Source organism: Miniopterus schreibersii (assembly GCF_964146895.1).
Source record: "Miniopterus schreibersii genome assembly, chromosome: 13".
NCBI lineage: Eukaryota > Metazoa > Chordata > Mammalia > Chiroptera > Miniopteridae > Miniopterus > Miniopterus schreibersii.
Window position 1 is genome coordinate 26,187,430 of NC_138113.1, and position 17,746 is coordinate 26,205,175.

Consider the following 17,746-nt stretch of genomic DNA (forward strand, 5'->3'; position numbering starts at 1 on the left):
CAAATGGTACAAGGAAAACCACCACCTGCTTGGTGCAACAGCATTATGACAAAGCCAATGCTGGATTAAAAAACAAAACAAAAAACTTCAGATATCACTGAGGTCTCAAAATGACATTTTAATCTGTATACTAATGTTTCAAAGAGATGCACTTCCAATAGAATGTCGAAAATCCTTCTTTTTCCCACATAGTGCTCATGGCAAAGAAGGGCCACAGAAAATAAACAGAAGTGAATACTGCCTGGCCTAACGCAGGCAGCTCCATTATCTGCAAAACGAGGTTGGTGAACTGTATGGGCTCTAAGGTGGCCTCCAATGTTAATGCCCATGGTCCCAAGTTTAAGGTACGGCTGTCAAGAGGCATACATGAGGCGGTCTTGTTAAGAAATGCTGTCTGTGGGTTTTTAGGAGGGAATTAATTTTAGAGGCATAAAAACGAAATGTCATCACTGTTTCTAACTCTGCAAATACCTTTAAAAGGCAGTGAAATCTTTGATGTGGAGTGTTCTTTTTTTAAAAAAAACTATCTCATAGTGCTTTTACAGATTTATGAACACTTTCAGTCATCATCTTTGGAGACCTTTATAATTAAGCCATTACATTTTTCTGATATGTTTAATGTTGCAAGCTTGTCTTCTTTCTTCTTTCAACCATGCAGATACACCTTTCACTTAGGTATTCCTCTCGCTTCTCTCTATCCACCCATTGAAGCATGTCACTGCTCTGCCAGTCATTTAAAAAGGAGCAAGGCAGGCAGAAGTTAGGTTTTAGGAGATTTCAATCTTATAAGAAGTAGTTAAGAGGATAGGGGAGCAAAGAGGACATGTTTGTCTCCTCTTCATTTTTAATTCTTAGCACTAAAGAGATAAGAAAGGACAATTTCAAGAGGGAATCTAAGGGTTTCCTCAAATCAATGAGTGCTCTTTGCAAACCCCTTTTGTTCATAATTGATCTAAATAAAATCTTTTCTTAGGTCTCTCTAACGCCTGTGTTCTGGGGAATTGCACTTTGGGGGCTATTTCTGGTTCAGAAGACATCCTCATGACAGTTCTCATCCAATCAAGTCTGACAAGAGCAGACTTGAAAACCTGCAGGCAGCCCCAGTATAACTCCTAGCCTGGTGGAGATCACCAATTAAGTTCCAGACATACTAAAGAATGCAGTAAGTACAAAGGAGAAATAGTTCATTATATCTCTCGGAATAAGACTATGAGCTTCTCTGTTGGCAACAGTATCCCCCCTTACAATAAGCCACGGGTGATTTCTAGTGCACCAGAATGGAGAGAAGAGCAAAACTACATGTATTGTCCTACCAAGTTTAAGCCGATGCTCCATTAGTCAGGAAAATTGAAATTGATCCACTCGGAGTTGTTTTCATAACCCAGCACATCTCTAGTTAGTCTGTGTCATTTTCAAGTAGAGGGCTAAACTAAGTGGGCCATACAGCTCTGGCCTAATTAGCACTTCATTTAATTTCTTCCCCTTGAAGTCTCTGCAATCCAACTGGCCTGTGTTGAGTTTAGTGAATGTAAACAGTTTGTTCACATCCTCCACACAAGAACCCTTCAAATACTTCAAGACTGTTAAAGGCTGAATTGTGCCCCCTTGAAATTCATGTGGTGAAGCCCTAATCCCTAGTACCTCAGAATATGACTGTGTGGGAGACAAGGCCTGTAAAGGGATAATTAATTTAAAATGACTCCCTTAGGGTGGGCCCCTATCCAATCTAACTGCTGTCCTTATAAGAAGTAATTTGGACATACAGAAGGCCACCAGGGCCATGACATATAGAGAAAAGGCCATATAAAAACTCAGAGAGAAGGCAGCTTTCTCCAAGCCAAGGACCCAGGCCTCAGAAGAAATCAACCTTGCTGACATTTTGACCTTGGACTTCTAGCCTCCAGAACCGTGAGAAAATAAATTTTCTCTAGTTTAAACCACCCAGTCTGTAGCATTTTGTTATAGGGGTGAAATTTTAACTAGTTTTAAATCATATATTGCTAAAATCATATATTATTGGCTTATTCACGAACCTTTGATATTAAGCAGTATTTTGCTGCTAATTGCCAAAAAAGTCTAGGAATGAGTACTTTTGGATTTGCATTTTTATAAAGTACTATGTTAATGTCAAAGTTGTACCAATTTTAATTATTAATTTGGGTTAAAGAATACATTTTCTCCTTTTCTGGATTTGCTGCAAATCTTAATACTCTGCACAATTCTGGTAGATAGCACAGTTACAAAATAAACTTCCAATTTACATTTTGCACTATTTAAATTATAAGATAATGAAATTGATTTCAACATGAAACATATACATTTCAGCATAGTTCCATTATGTCTATAGATAACTTTTGTAAAAGGAATTATTTAAACTTTAGTATTATTAAATGAAATTTCTAAAACTAAAAACAATTATGTGATACTACCATTTTCTTTATTTTGTGACCCCCTATAGCTTCATTAATACAGATAAGTGCAATACTATTAAAAATTTAGTCTTAGTGTTAAATTTCCAATTTAATTTTAGAACTTATCATGTAAAAAACAAACTGCATAAAATAAACCCCTAATTATGTTAATTATCAAACAAAGTAAGACTCTCTTATTGAAATACTCTGATATTTTCTTTAATTTGGTAACTATTGTGAGATCACAAAAAGTTAACTGTGCCCATTTCCAAAACTCTAAAAACAAGTCTTAAAGGGCAAGCTTATATTTATCATTCACATATAATTTATTATTTTAAGAACTGCCTGAGAAATCTTTTTAAATAAACATAAAAACTGATTCTGGGAGAACATAGTTAGCTTGGGGGGCAAGGGGGCTTGTTGAAGAAGTCATGTCAATAACATCAAAATAGCAACTTGCACAATTAATTTGGAATATTTCTCAGCTACTCAAAACCAGATGAGCGTCTTACTCTGTACTCTATCTCTTGTGGTGATGATTGCGGAGGAATGATGCCAACCCCAAGCCCAGCTGCTGCAGGGGATATCTCCGTGAAGTCCCCCTGCAGCAGGGGTGAGAGAACTCCCCTGAGAGTGCCCGGGGGCAGTGGAGAGCCTGGCAAACAGAGGGCTGCACCAATGTGTGCTAAAACAGACTTGAGATCTGTGTGACTGTGATCATCTCAAGGTCCCCTATATTTCCTGAGAAATTAGACAGCACTTCACTCCTTGCAACTACAGGGCCAGACTTCAATACGTTTTGGCCTGCTTTTTCCTTGGGAAAATGCTTGGTAAAGGGAGTGGAAAAGCTTTGGCTTTGCCTTTGACTTCTGCTGTCTTATAAGGCTCCTGTGGCCTGCACCCTCAGGGAGAGTCAGCCTTCACCTTCAACATCAGTGTCCTTCGGTCTCCACTCCCCGTGCTGTAGTCCAAGAAGCACCTGAACTCCTCTGTCGCTCCTATCTTAGCTCTAGACATTCATTCTGGCCCCGTCTGACTTAATCTCTACACTTTAGCCACATTGTTTTGAAATAATGTGTTTTCTCCAATAGACTCTACTGTAAGCTCCATGAGAGAAGGGACTGTGTCTGTTTAGATGACCACTGTATGCCTGGCATAGAGCCAGGTACAAAGAAATATTTTTTAATGAATTACTGAATAAATTAATGTCTTAGGCAGTTGTCTCTTTCACTATTCTTTGTCCTTTACCTTACCATACCGAATCTCTTTACTCTGGAATCTTTATGAGGACTACCTCATGCTCCCAGCCTCTTCTCCAGGATACAGACTTACTGATCTTCCATTCCCTTCCCAAAATAAAAAGTCTCCTTTTAATAGCTCCAAGATAAAGACTTTTCCATTTGAAATCTGTGAAATCTTGATTTTCTAAATGCTTAAACTATATGATTATTAAGATTTATGGAAAGACATAATCAAGCCTATTTGATCTCATGGGAGTTAGAAAGCCCATGTTCGAATCTCAATAATGCACTCAAGAGCACGCTGAATCTTTCCAAGTCGCATCATATCTGTAAATCGGGGATGCCTTATAAGGTTATTTTTAAGAATAAGATGTAATGTGTATAAAGCACCCAGGAACAGTTTCTAGTAGACAATCAGTGTTAAATATATGATCGCTACTATTGTTTTTATAGATCATACAGAATCACAGACCCACAGAAACAAAAAAGACTTTAGTCGAATTCCCAGCCAATGCATAAGGGCTTTGACAGCCTTGAGCCTTGACAGATTGGCCTCTTGAGCACCTCAGAACTGGAAGAGAGTCCAAGAGGTACCATAGCTCATTAAGGGTTGAAGTAAATTATCTCATAAAACTACTCTTGTTCATGTTATTTCCTTTTTAAAGGAAATGCAAAAGGAAAGGAGAAACATTGTCACACATTATGGGCAAATTCAACAAACCTTTTGATTTGTTTTTGTTGGGCTATACATTGAAATACTCTAATTGCATATAATCATTATGTTTAGTTTTTCAAGTTAATGGCTTTTATGTATATTCGATATGAACAAATAACAGTAAAATTCAAAGTATGAAATTGAAATGACAAGTAAAAAAATAAACACCTGTAATCCTAAGTTTCCTATTGCAAGAACAAAGAAATGATAACACAATACTTAGAAAAATGTGAATCAGGAAAAACAGATTTTCAAAAAAATTCTATATGTGTAGAAACAACAAAAAACTAAAATTAGAAATATAAGATTTCAAAATGTAAAATATCAAACCAGACCTGAGAGAAGGGCACTGAACCCTACCACTCTCTTCATCCATACAAATTCTATTCCTTCTATAGTTCACTTTGGAGAGCCACTGAAAAATTGCGGGGCAAGAAGAGATATAATAAAAGCAATTTTAGGAAGATAAACATTTTAGCTATATACCAAATGAAATAAAATAATGGGGCTTGAAGAGGAATATAGATGGTTTATAGCTGACAATAGGAAAAGAGACAAAATTGTAATAAAGGCCTCACATCACTAGAATAATGTCAGCACAGATACAAAATGACGGAAACTAGGGGATATTTGAAGGAAGAATTTGTGGAAACTAGTGCCTATTATTGGACTCAGTGTCCGTGTGGGTGGAATAACAAGAAATATTTTGATATTGGGGGCTAATAAGGTGAATTATGTTATTTATAACATAAGTTAGCAATTTAAGAGGATAAAATGGTTTGGGAACTTATAATTTGTTTAGAGTTAGAATTTAGTTGCAATCAGAAATACACATTTTTGTACAAATGAAACTCAGTTGTGCTCATCACTACATATTCATCCAGAATTTATTAAAATTTAACAGGTACACACTACCCGTAGCAGTTACCTGAGTTTTGTCCAGGTGGACACTGATAATTTCACTTTATCATTGTAGACTCAGAAACTGTGCTCAACTTCTTTCAAATGCCCAGATCAAGTTGAACTGAAAACCTATGTGATGTTCCTAAGTCTAGGAGTAACTTAAAGGTCCCAAAGAAGACATTGTCCTGTCACAGAATAGATACCCCTTAGACACCCACAAATTCTGGAACCAAATAGTTCTAATCCTCCTTCCTTAATTACTCTCTCAGCTTTAGTCACTAAGCTTGTTAACTAAATACGATAAACAAATACCCCCCATCACAAAGAGCAAGACCATTTTTGGTGCTATTTTGGAATTTGTAACCACCTCTGTTTTTGGGTCCATCTTCTCTCCTGCCTGGAATGGGTTCCTTGTCACCAATACATGCCCAAATATCCCATCTAGGCCAGGCTCAGACATTACTTCTTTCTAGTACTAAACATATCTCTTCTCTCTACTTCGTATCTCTTCCAGTTCTTGCATTTATATTTTGACCTATGTAATCTTGTATTTCCCACAACATTCATATTTCACTAACTGGTTTGTCTTTCCTCCCAAGTTATACCTTAAACTCTTGGGGACAAAGACAGTGATTTTTGCTTCCCTGTGTTTCCAACTCGGTTTTACACTCCACAGGACAACCGTAAAGTGGATAGGTCTTAGGGAACACTCGTTGATGAACTGAAGGAGTAGTTGAGGCTTTGGCCTCCGTTAGGGCACCTGGTAAAAGGTAGATGTTAATGTGTGAAAGAAATGGATAGTTCTAAGACCTGGGTTAGCTCTTTCAAACGATTTATCCACGTTCTGACGCTTCCTTTCCATTTCTAGTTGCTTATTTTTACTTAATATTTTCTAATTCAGGATGAAATGAATATTTGAGAAAAATATCTTCAATCAGAAAGTTTAAAAAAACTATTTTGTACCAAAATAAACATAATTTAAGATATATGTGACTTGATTGAGCAAAAGAGGAAATGAAGCACAGGATTTATGAGTGAATAAGGGTGTGTCGATATTTTAAAATACATTTAGAAGGATAAGAGAAAAAGTAAAGGTTTCAAATCTGGTTAATATTATTTTCCTCAGTTGAGTTCAGAGTATTTTTCCAATGCACCAATGTTAGAATTATATCAAGCATAGTATCAGTGCTCAAAATACATTTATTGGCAGGATAGTACCATTCTTATAAGCATATTTGACAGAACAATTATCCTAATTTGGAAGTACAATAGTGGGACTTTTTCTATTAAATTTTTTTCCCCTGAGCTAAAAGAAACTAAATCTGGACAGTTACATCAATGGTTAAAAGAGTATTATTATGAGAAAGTAAATAAAGGGCAGCTATACTGCAATGAAAGCATGTCTTATTTAGATACAAAGAGGTTCCTCCTTATAGGTTCATTAAATAGATTTTCCCCCTCCAAAATGTCAACATCCTCAAGATCAGAGGTTCTGAATCCTCAGTAAATGGACCATAAGAATGTTGAAGCACAGCTCTTAAAAATCATACCCATAAATTTGAGTGTATATGCAGATATGTGTATATTTTACTAAAGATAAAAAGTCCTACTTTAACAGATTCTTATCAAGGCAGAGATTCAAAAGAGGTTAAGAAAAATGTACCTAATTAATGTCTAAAACTGAAAACAGTTACATAATTGTTGTACTTCATATAGGGTCTGAACATCAGTGTGTGCAATTTTAACTTTTTTTTTGCTATTCTGCTACCTCTTGAAGACGCTGTCATTGTTTTCTAGAAGTAAAGTGTCATTTAATATCAGCTTATTCCTGAGATTTCAAGGTAAGAAAAGTAGGTAGACAATTGACAAAAGAAAATAATATGATAATTTTACAATAAGCCTTGTTTCAAATGTTGAAGACGATAAACACTAAGAAGGTTTCCTTCTCATAGTAGAATTTTTTAAAGTGCATAATCATACACAAAAATACTATTTGTGATCTTTATTGCCATAAAAATACAAAATTTTTTCTGGGCAATTTAATGAAAAGCTCTTGAGAAAATAAGAGGTCAGAGTGTTTGAGAAAGTATTAAGAGAAAGTCTCGTCATTGAGTTGGGAACACGACTTATTTTCCATCAAACTCAGGTAATTATAAATTGCATGATATAAGATATATACTTTTGGATAATAAACTATAAAAGCATTGTTATAAAAGTATAAACCTATCAAACTGAACCAAACACTTGGCAAAAGCTATGCGAAGTTTCCTAAAAGCCTAACATTCTTAAAAATATAATTTCTTTGATCTTTAATCTTTAGCTTTTTCTTAAAACCCTTTCCTACTTCACCCACTAAATACTAAATTTGGCATCTGTAGTGGCAATTCATTTTTTTGGTATCTGACATGAGTAATTTATTGTTTGGAAAGAGTAGGTAGGTTCATTAGCCCAATTATTGATATCTTTGAAGAAAAGTCCTTGGAGCCAATTACTCAGTCAATATTTTTGACTGTGCTTAAAATTTAAGCTACTGCTATTCTCTGTTTAAAATAAATATTTTTCAGGAGTGGGATCAACACATTCCTTTATTATGTTAAGAATTTAAGTCACAAACAAATTGTTCATTGGATACAAAAACAGGGAACTAAAAGATAAAGGGAAGGATCTTCTGGAAATCATGAAGAAGGATGCTATTTGTATATTACAGCAAATATAATACACTTAGCAAAATACCTTGAACATAGTGAATTAACAACTATTTCTTAATTTAATTTGATTTGTTGGTTTCTAAGTGATAGAGTCTAAGAAACTGTCACAGTAAAAAAAGGGCAAATGAATACTGGTAAAAAGCACATTTTTCATTAAATGTCAGTCTCAAAGGAAAAAGCTAGAGCTTGTTCATAAATTACACTTTTAAAATAAAACAAATTTATTATTTCTTAAATGTTTCAAAATATACTTAACTGATTTTTCCAATGGGCTTTTGAATTAAGTTTAGTTTCAAATACACAGGGAACCCATAGACTGTCCTCTTACTTTACTGGGCTCCAGGTTTCTGATGGAGTTATAAAGTCACCCCATTCTGTTGACTTGGTTGCAAATCAGACTGACTTAAGCGAGAAGCACAAAGTAGTAGGAGAAATAGGGAGAGAAGAACTTTTACTCACATGTCTCTGTACCATTCACAATGGTATCCAAATAGTAGATACTCAACACATATCTAAAGAAACTATTTTTTTGTATTATTTTTGTTGTCAGCAATAAGCATTTAATAATCATTCATTTTTAGGGTAAAGAATGTGCATGTTCTGAAAATAGTAAGAAATAGCCTGCTAGGGTTGAATTGAGCTTTCAGAATTATCTATCTTACACAAAATGACTGATCCGGCACTGAAAGATCTGGCTCAAATTCTATAGGTAGAAACCTGATGGGAAGCAGGATAGGTTTAACTGACAGAATTCCTGGGATGGAACATTAAAAACATTACCATAAATACACAATAAGAATGAAACAGAAAAGGGAATTCACATTCAATCTACAAGACTTTGATTTAAAGAATGGGCCCTTCAGTCTTATTGATATAATCTCCTTTACTTTTGTTGTTCTGTGAATAATAGTCTCTTGGAAAATATCTATATTATCTTTATTTTCTAGCCTGTGTAGTCTAAATGATAGCAAAGCCCACCAAACCATCAAAGGAACCTTCTCTCTCTCTTTTATTATTTTTTTAAAAAAAGAATTAGGACATTAAAATTCCTACTGTGGTTGCCTTACAGTAATGGTAAGAACTCTTTGATATTAAAAATAAAAAATCCAGGTCATTGAAAAAAATATAAGAATGAGTGAGAAGTCTGAGAATATACCATTTCTTTCCATTTCCTTGGATACAATTTCTCTGAAGCTAAGCATTTTGGGCAGATGCATTTAATATACTATTCAATAAAAAGTTCATTATGCTTCATTATTAAGAAAAGCTCCCAAAGTCCCAGAAAAGCTGAACACCACAAAAGAAGATAATTACCAACAGAACTGTCAGAGTTTTAGCCGCTAGTTCTATATAACATAGCTACAGCATTGGAGGCTTCAGATTTCTCATAGCATATAAGCTTCACTTGGAAAATTTGAATTAGTAAACATTTAACTATGCCAAATAGAAGCCAAACATTTATATATTCAACCATGCACATAAGTATATTTTGGCTAAACTCACCAGCAACAGACAATGCTTTTTAAAAAAATCCTCACCCTAGAATATGTTTTTTATTAATTTTAGAGAGAGGGAAAGGGAGAAGGGGGAGAGAAAGAGAGAGAGAAACGGATTGGTTGCCTCACCAGAAGCCCCAACAGGATCGAACCTGCAACCTAGGTATGTGTCCTGACTGGGAATCAAACCCACAACCCTTTGGTGGACTACATGACGTTCCAACCAGCTGAGCCACCTGGCCGGGGCAGCGGCAGACAATGTTTAAACATAGAATTTGAATGAGGAAACTGGATTTATTCAACAATTATTTATTAAGTACCTTACTATGTGCCAAGTACTGATTTTTATGCCTTCTGTTGGGTCTACCAAAAATTGGTAATTTATCTGAAAAAGAAGGTTCAAATATTCTGCATAGTTTATCAGTTTCCACAAGAGAGTTATATTTCCAATGTCTTAACTTCTGTAGGAGGGAAATGAGATTCTGTCAAACATTTTCCATATCTATACTTTTAACCAAGACATGGGACAAGTCTCCTATTTAGATATAGGTTTTCTCCCAAGTAGTTCTTAAGGATTTTAAAACCTGAATCCTCTAATGACTCACTCCTCTTCTAGCTACTGAAATCAACTAAGTTTCATGTGATGTCACTGAAAAATAAATATAAAGAAATAAATATATAATATTGGAAAGAGTGCCAACTTGAAAGTTGAGTGCTGTACGAAGAGTAAAATAGTAATAATTCATAATGGTCACTTAATTTGCAAATAACATTTTTAACATTAGGTCAAAAAATAATCAGTGCCTACTAAGAAGTAGTATTGATTCAAAAATTTAATAATAACAAAATAAGTATCATTTTTGTAAGAAAAAAATTATTTTTATTCCATGTGTTATTATTTTTAACATTTCTTAGATAGTTCTGTGTATATATGTGTCTGTGTGGGTCAGCAGTGGTAGGCTGTGAGATGGACTAAAATATGCAGTTAGGACCAGTCATGTAAGTCATAATATTTAGTTATAAAAACTGTACTCTGCTGTGTTGAAGGCTACATACAATGATCTCTCTTCCTTTTAGTTTCTGTCCCCTAGACAGCATGAAGTAAGGTGCACAGAGACAGAAGACAAGAGTCCCCAACGAGCGTAGTGATCGTGGTCAAATCGATTAGCCTCACGATAGAGATCTTTGAAGTTGCTTCCCTTTTGCAAATGCTAAGTCTCTTCTCGGGCTATTCTTCTGTTCCTTCCAAATCTTTACATCCTTATTAGGACCTACTTTGTTCCCACTCCAGACCACTGTTTTCTCCTGTCTTTATACTATAATAGCAGTTACACCCTGTACTACTCATTTTGAAATTAACACAATTTATTTACATTGCTAGGTTTGCTGAATCCTTTTGGTCTTCCAGACTCAACTTTCAGCAAGCACAAACTGTCTTTGACCTCTCTATTTGTTCCTTCAGCAGATTTCCATTTCATTGATCCTCGTGCAGTCTGGTGATACACTACAGCATTCGAACACTGAATAATTAATGGTTAGGAAAAGAGAGAGAGAAACTAAAAAGTGGGTTGATGCCCCTTTTATTTAGTTGTTCCCCTGGTCTTATAATGTATTCTGCATTCATTCTCTTCATTTTCTCACACCCTATTTTAAGCCTTTGTTTTTTGACACCTGAACTGTTTAGAAGATTTCTAAGTAATTTCTGTCTCTCTCTTCCTGTTAGTCCCATTAAAATGATGCACACCTTCTTCCAAGTAAAAATCTAATCTTTCAAATTCCCACTTGTTTCTAGACCACTCATTCCAAAATGCCCTCTTCTTCCTTGCAACATATTTCCCTTTTTCCTTTGTACATCTTATCCAAAAATTAGCCAAATATGAAATAATTTATGTTTTCTCACATATTATATTTTGAAGCTTGAATATTTTTTACTTATCTCTTTAACCAGATGGTAAACCTAGCATGTTCCTTTAGTATAGTACACCTCCTTTAGATATTTGTTGATTTGATGTGTTAACTTGACAGGGACAAATATTTGACCTTGTATATAACATAAAGGACATCTTTTTGGCACACTGTGGTAGAAAAAGAAAATCAAAGGTTTATTCTCAAAGTTCATTGTGATTTATATGGTGTAATCTTTAGTCTGAGCAAGTAAGATGGTGTTAGGCTTTGTGGATTAACATTATGCGAAGAAGTCTATTTTTGTTGAGAGAGAAAATTTTGCTGTATAACTGTAATTAGGGGCAAATCAGAAATTAATGATGCATTATATTCTACAGCTTTAACTGATAAGCGTCAAGAAATGGTTTCCTCAACTTTAAATGGTTTGCAAAATATTATTTCTACACTTTGCTCCATGCACAGAAAAGAACAGAAATTGGGTCTGCTCTTCAGAAAATTATTTATTTTAAAATGTAAATTGTTGAGTTACAGGAATATTTCATACACTCCAAAAGAGCATATAATCTACCTCTACTAATTAGTTTCTCTCTGAAAGCCTTCCAGGCCATTACAGACTAATACCACTGGTCAACGCTTTAGGTGCTTCTCATTAAAGGTATAGTGTTGCTACCAGATGAATTGCTTCATATAAAAGCACTTACCACAAAACCCTATAATGGAAGGTTAAGTGCTATACTTAATTACTAATTTCAACCCTTATTACCTATATTTTGCTGTGCAGGCACTTTAAAAGGAACCAAGTATAGTCTGATGGTTCCCGCTTCTCTGATTATAGAATTTGGTGGTAAAGGCTTTGGTCCAAATGTTTTTCTAATGAATAATAACAAAAAAAAATTTAAGTAAAAATAGTTATCCCACAAACCAATATAAAAGAGATCTGCTAGACATTTCTATTGAACTCATACATAAAATCACTTTGTTCTGAAAACTTTAATCTAGATGACACTTTTAACTTCATACTCAGCCCTCATGGAGCTGTTGCAGACGAAGCTCCAAGAGAAAAGGGTGTTTGACATTTCCGTGGCTTATTTCCTACCTCAGCATCATGCTGAAATGCACAGAGCAGATGATTAATAAAATACCTGATGGCAACGATGGTGACTCCCGTGAGCTCTTTACATACTGATCATTAACTTTTTATATGTATATATTCAAAACCCTGGCAGGTGCTCTAATTTCCATGACGGCAGACTGTGTCTTACCCTTGCTTGCATCCTTCAGAATGACTGCAACTCTGCTCACTCTAGGTTTGTTAATATTTTCTAAAATACCTTTCGGCGAAAGAGCTAAATACAAAAGGTTGCACTTGAAATATCTATTTCCAAAGATTGGCTCCTTATTATCATGATATTGCTGGCTTCTGATTTTTAAATATATTTTATATTGTTTTTATACTAAGCATCCATTTAATGGATAAGTAAGACATTATCTGTTAAACAAATATTAGTCTAGGTATAATATACAAATATTTGTTGACTTAATCACTACTGCCCAATCTTAATGACTAGTATTCAAATTGGATATTAGCATGCCACAAAAAGACAGGGTCTATAACTTTTTTGAACTATAGCTAGTACACAGTATCTGGTCTACTTAATCACATAAGCTACAGTAAAAGTGAGGTATGGGAAATTTTAGAACCATAAAATATTTACCCATGTGCACTAATGCATTAGAAAACTAGGTTCTGCTGATCTGTGCTTGGGAAAGGCCAACCATACTTCCCTTTTAGAGATGCATCATGAATATTAATATAATAAAGCCCTACTAGAGACACTTTCAACTCAGTTTAATTCAGACTATCTTAAACTAACCTAACAGTGGGACTCCCTCTCTCCCCCCACAGGTCATCATTAGCATTCTCTAGAACAGCATTCTTAAAGACACCAGTTTGAAAAATATAGAAAGAGTAAAAAGTTTCTAAATTAAGTTTAAAGCATTAACGGGTAAAACAAAGCTACGGTTCAAGAAGCAACTGCTGCTGTGTAATAATAATAATAAAATTTATCATTTTACATGTTCAGGTCCACTATTCACAGTTAACACATTCCAGGAGCAGGGCCTAGAATTTACCCTACTTTATATTTGTTATGGAGTCCAGTGCCATGACTACCTCTCAGTAAAGAGGTATTGATCAATCCGTATTGTAGGAAATTCACCAATTTACTTTTCTATAATTCCACTGAGGCTGTAGTTATTATTTAAAAACAAAACATTTCTACTAGGATTTCAGTAAATGCAATAAGGGATTACCAGGGGCTGTGGAACAGTGTGTGCAGATTTAGTTACTTTCCTCCAGATCTTTCATTCCTTCATCTTATTATAGATGGCAACAGAAGGTATACATTCTCATCATTATAGTGTAAAATTGGGGTAATTCCCCAGAATATCAATTCAGCAAATGTTCACTGAGTGCCTACTATTTGCAAGTACTATAATAGGCAGTTGTTATTAATGTGCTTGCTTCTAAATTTTGTCATAGAGCAGTTTTTTATTACATTTAATTGAACAAATATTTGGAGAGCACCAAGTTTATAAAATAGGTTAGAAATGAGGTTTGGAGATATAAAATTTTATAAGTCAGCAAAGGTTCAGAAGGGTGTCACAGACATTTGATTCCATAATTGTGAGTCAGTAGTAAAGAAAATGGATCTTTATTTAGTAAGTTAGTTATTTCCTCAAATTATTTCTTCCAAGAATAAGACAGTTGTGATAGAGGAGTTTATAGATACATTTTGGTACTTGCTATTGTACAAAATGAAAATTTCTTTTTACACTCTTTCTTTATACTGTGCTATAAATCTACTGTCAAAATACAGTTGTATCTAAAAGAAGAGCAGAGAGAAATGAGACTGATGCTTTCAATAATCTCCTTGGTAAATTCCAGTAAAATTTATTCTTTCAATTTGTACTTTACTTTAAAATAAAATGTTATTTTAATTGAGAATATATACAACCATGAGTAACACAGATTTACATTTCAAACCTACTGCCTTTCAGTAACCCAGTGCTCACAAAGCTCATTAGCTATGAACACGATCTTTTTTCTTTTTCTCTACAATAGCTTCACATTCATTTCAGGGGCTTGAAATGAGTAACGTTAGTGTCAGAATCCTTGTGAAACCCCATGGTTATTTGACAGGGAAAACAGACTTCATTTATTTTCATGTTCTTGTAACTGCTGATTGACGGTACTATAAATAGTTCCTTTACTGTTTCTCTGGTTGTCCCTAGGCCCTCTTCGCCTCTCATGAGTTCCAGTTACACACCATCGCCAAAGGGGTCATCTGGTTCGGTGTCCTCTCAGGGAACAGGGTTATAACAGTCCCTCCCTCAGCTTTCAGTGTTAACTCTGTTACTTTTGACAAAGCCTTTCCTTTGTTCAAATGCAAGGATCTGGTAAAAAGAGCTTTGACATGGTGAGCCTTTTATGTGTGCATTTTTCTGGTTTCACTGATGTCCTGCAATTTGCAAAAGATACCGTGTGCCTTCAAGTTCGTCCGTAAAATGCCATTTTTACACCGTATCAAGAACAGTTTAGGAAGCAGCACATTCACATGACTCTAAAGCCCGATCAATACTTGATGGTCTCTCAGAAAACCCACAACTGGGTGAAACGAACGCAAAACAGTGCTTTGTTTTCCACAAAGTCTGCCCCGACACACACGCGCCGGCTTACCTGCGGGGTAGCGCTCGATCACGGGCCAGCTGTCCACCTGCAGCGTGGCGTTGCCGCCGCTCCTCGTGAAGCGGACCACGTGGTATTTCCCATCGTTAATGATCGCATTGGACTCCTCGATGGCGATGTCGTCTGTCCCAACATTAAATTTAACTCCAATTTTTCCCTGGTGCTGGAAGAGAGGGGGAAACAGTTGTAGAGAGATGTACTGATTCACCAGCACCTGGTGAGAATTACACGCGGGGTGTTGGTCAAGGACACGCTGCGGACAACAGCTGCCTTCCCGGATTTTCCTTCTGAAAGACTCATGTGGCAGAAGGAAACTTCCTGACATTGGGATAAAGCCGAAGAATCTCTTTCATGGATAACTGAGATTCCAAACGACACACTTTCAAGAAAAGTGCGCTGCTCCTTCCCAGAGGCTGCCACGGACAAGGTTCAGAGCTGCCTGTGTGAAGGGACATCCCTCATGCCCTGGGACGCGGCTCCTTCAATCCACGAGAAAAGTGAGGCTTGACGGTCTCCCTTTAACAACTGGAGAAATCAGAGCCATGAAGTCTGTTTAGAGACAACTGACAAATGCTCGCAGTACAGAAAATCATTCTAAAGGGAGTGGGCACACAGACAAGCATTTAATGAGTGGTTTCCCAGTCATTCACACACACGCAAATCGCCCAATGCTAAGGGCCTGAAATGTACTCAATTTCTTTATTTTATAGATGATGAAACTACGACACAGAAAGGTGCGATGACTTGTTCAAGGTCATATGACTTAATGGATGGGTGCTAGAATTAGAATTCAGTTCCCTTGCTGTTAGTTTCTATGTGAGCTAAGATATGGCTCCCTGTGATTAACCCGCTCTCTGAATTATGCAAAGCAGCTTTCCAAATTGTTCCAAGAGCGGAGTCTGTTGTTGTTAACTTCAGAATCGCATAATACAAAGTGGCAAAGAGCAACAGGTGCCCGTGTCCTCTGCTTCTGAGAAACATTCTCTAACAGTAGGGCTGTCACCTCTATCAGGAGCTCGGGCAATTTTTAAAGCATGTGGACTTTCCCTTAATCAGTAGCACCTCAGGCCCTTGTCCGTGTACATAACCTCAAACTGTCTGTAGCTCACCTTTTGTCAAAGCTCAGTTGAGAGGAACTACATGCGGGGACAGGAGTTTAAAAGACATATGCTCCATCCATTTCTGTAGAAAGTTATAATCAGAATATTGAAAACTTGAATAATTGGACCACATCATTTAGACCTTTTCCCAGATTCTCATCATTGAGCGAAGCAGCAAGAGTGTGGTATCAGTTTATATTGAGAGTTATTATAAGAAAATCCTGTCTAAAATTGCATTAAGTAAGGGGAAGTATTTGAAGATGTTATTTGGGACAGTGTTCATTGTCGCCTTCATGCGCATGTCCTAAAGATTTCTAATTTTCTTTTTCCTGGTTCTAATTGCCCACAAAATACCTTTTTCTTATAATAAATTAGCATGGTTTTTAATTTTTAAAAGTTTTGATTTGTTTGAGGCGTGGCAGACAATATGACTTAAACTCATATTTCCTTTTTTACTTCAGTTATTAGGAAACTCAAAGTCCAAATGAGTAGGGCAATTTTACAAGCTGTATAGACTTCTGGTATAGTGTTGTCCCCTGGACTTATTTTTATTTTCTACCATATTTATCATAATCCTTACTTTAAAATATATGCATTGTAAAGCATTTCAGTTTGTGTAGAATGATTCAGGTGATAAACAAACAAACGAAAAACACAACAGTGAGATTCCAATAAAACTTAAATTTTCTCCAAGGGTCTATGAGACTTTTTCCCCCCACATCTTATTTTTGTGAGCATTCATTAGTTCCTCATTCTGATAGAATTCCTGATCACTCATTTTCGGTAAATTATTTAATGTGGTATATATATTTTAACACATGATATAACTTTCCAGGAAAATTAAGAACCTCTTTTAAGAAGTTTGTTGTTATCTTTACTTAACAAACACCTTTATAGTGTTCTAAGTACTAACTCTAATACTACCTCTGGTATTTCTCATATTAGCCCCATGAGAAAGGTACTATTTTATCTCCATTTGACAGACAAGGAAACTGAAGCACAGACTGATTAAGTAACCTGGCTAAGGTCACACAGATAGAAGAAGAAAGCTGTGAATCGAACCAGGAAGTCTGGCTCTAGAATTTTTGCTCCTAATCATTACACTAGACTGAATTTGGGGAACATTGGCTCAGCCTAACTACAGTGAGCAGATTTACTAACTCTAGATGTTCTTTACTACTTGTTTTATCTTTCCTGCTACAGTAGGGACACCATAGGATCTTGCATCATGCCTTGCAGATTATACATATGTATCCATCAATGTGTATTTATAATAATTTTACAGAGGAGGACAGTAAGTAACTAATATTTGGATGTAATAGGATGTTAAAATAAAATGGTGGTTTTTTTTGGTCTCAGTTTCAGCTGCCATCTTGAGATGATAATAAATAAAAAAACAACAGATTGCTACTTTCATTTTACAAAATGAGGTAAAAGACTGACTAAGCCAGACCTGCAAAAGAAAGCACTGAAAATGGTTTTCAGGACCCTAAATTTGAGATCTATTTCCAGCCCATTA

At 35.7% G+C, this 17,746-nt stretch overlaps 1 protein-coding gene across 21 annotated transcripts in view; it reads right to left on the reverse strand.

Annotated features, from left to right (window-relative positions):
• NRXN1 (neurexin 1) overlaps window positions 1–17,746 on the reverse strand; it is a 916,928-nt gene that overhangs the window by 128,779 nt on the left and 770,403 nt on the right. For all 21 annotated transcript variants that reach the window (XM_081155805.1, XM_081155804.1, XM_081155817.1 and 18 more), the window contains one exon: window positions 15,119–15,290. In XM_081155805.1, the coding sequence (XP_081011931.1) occupies window positions 15,119–15,290 (172 nt within the window). The remainder of the gene's footprint in view (window positions 1–15,118; window positions 15,291–17,746) is intronic.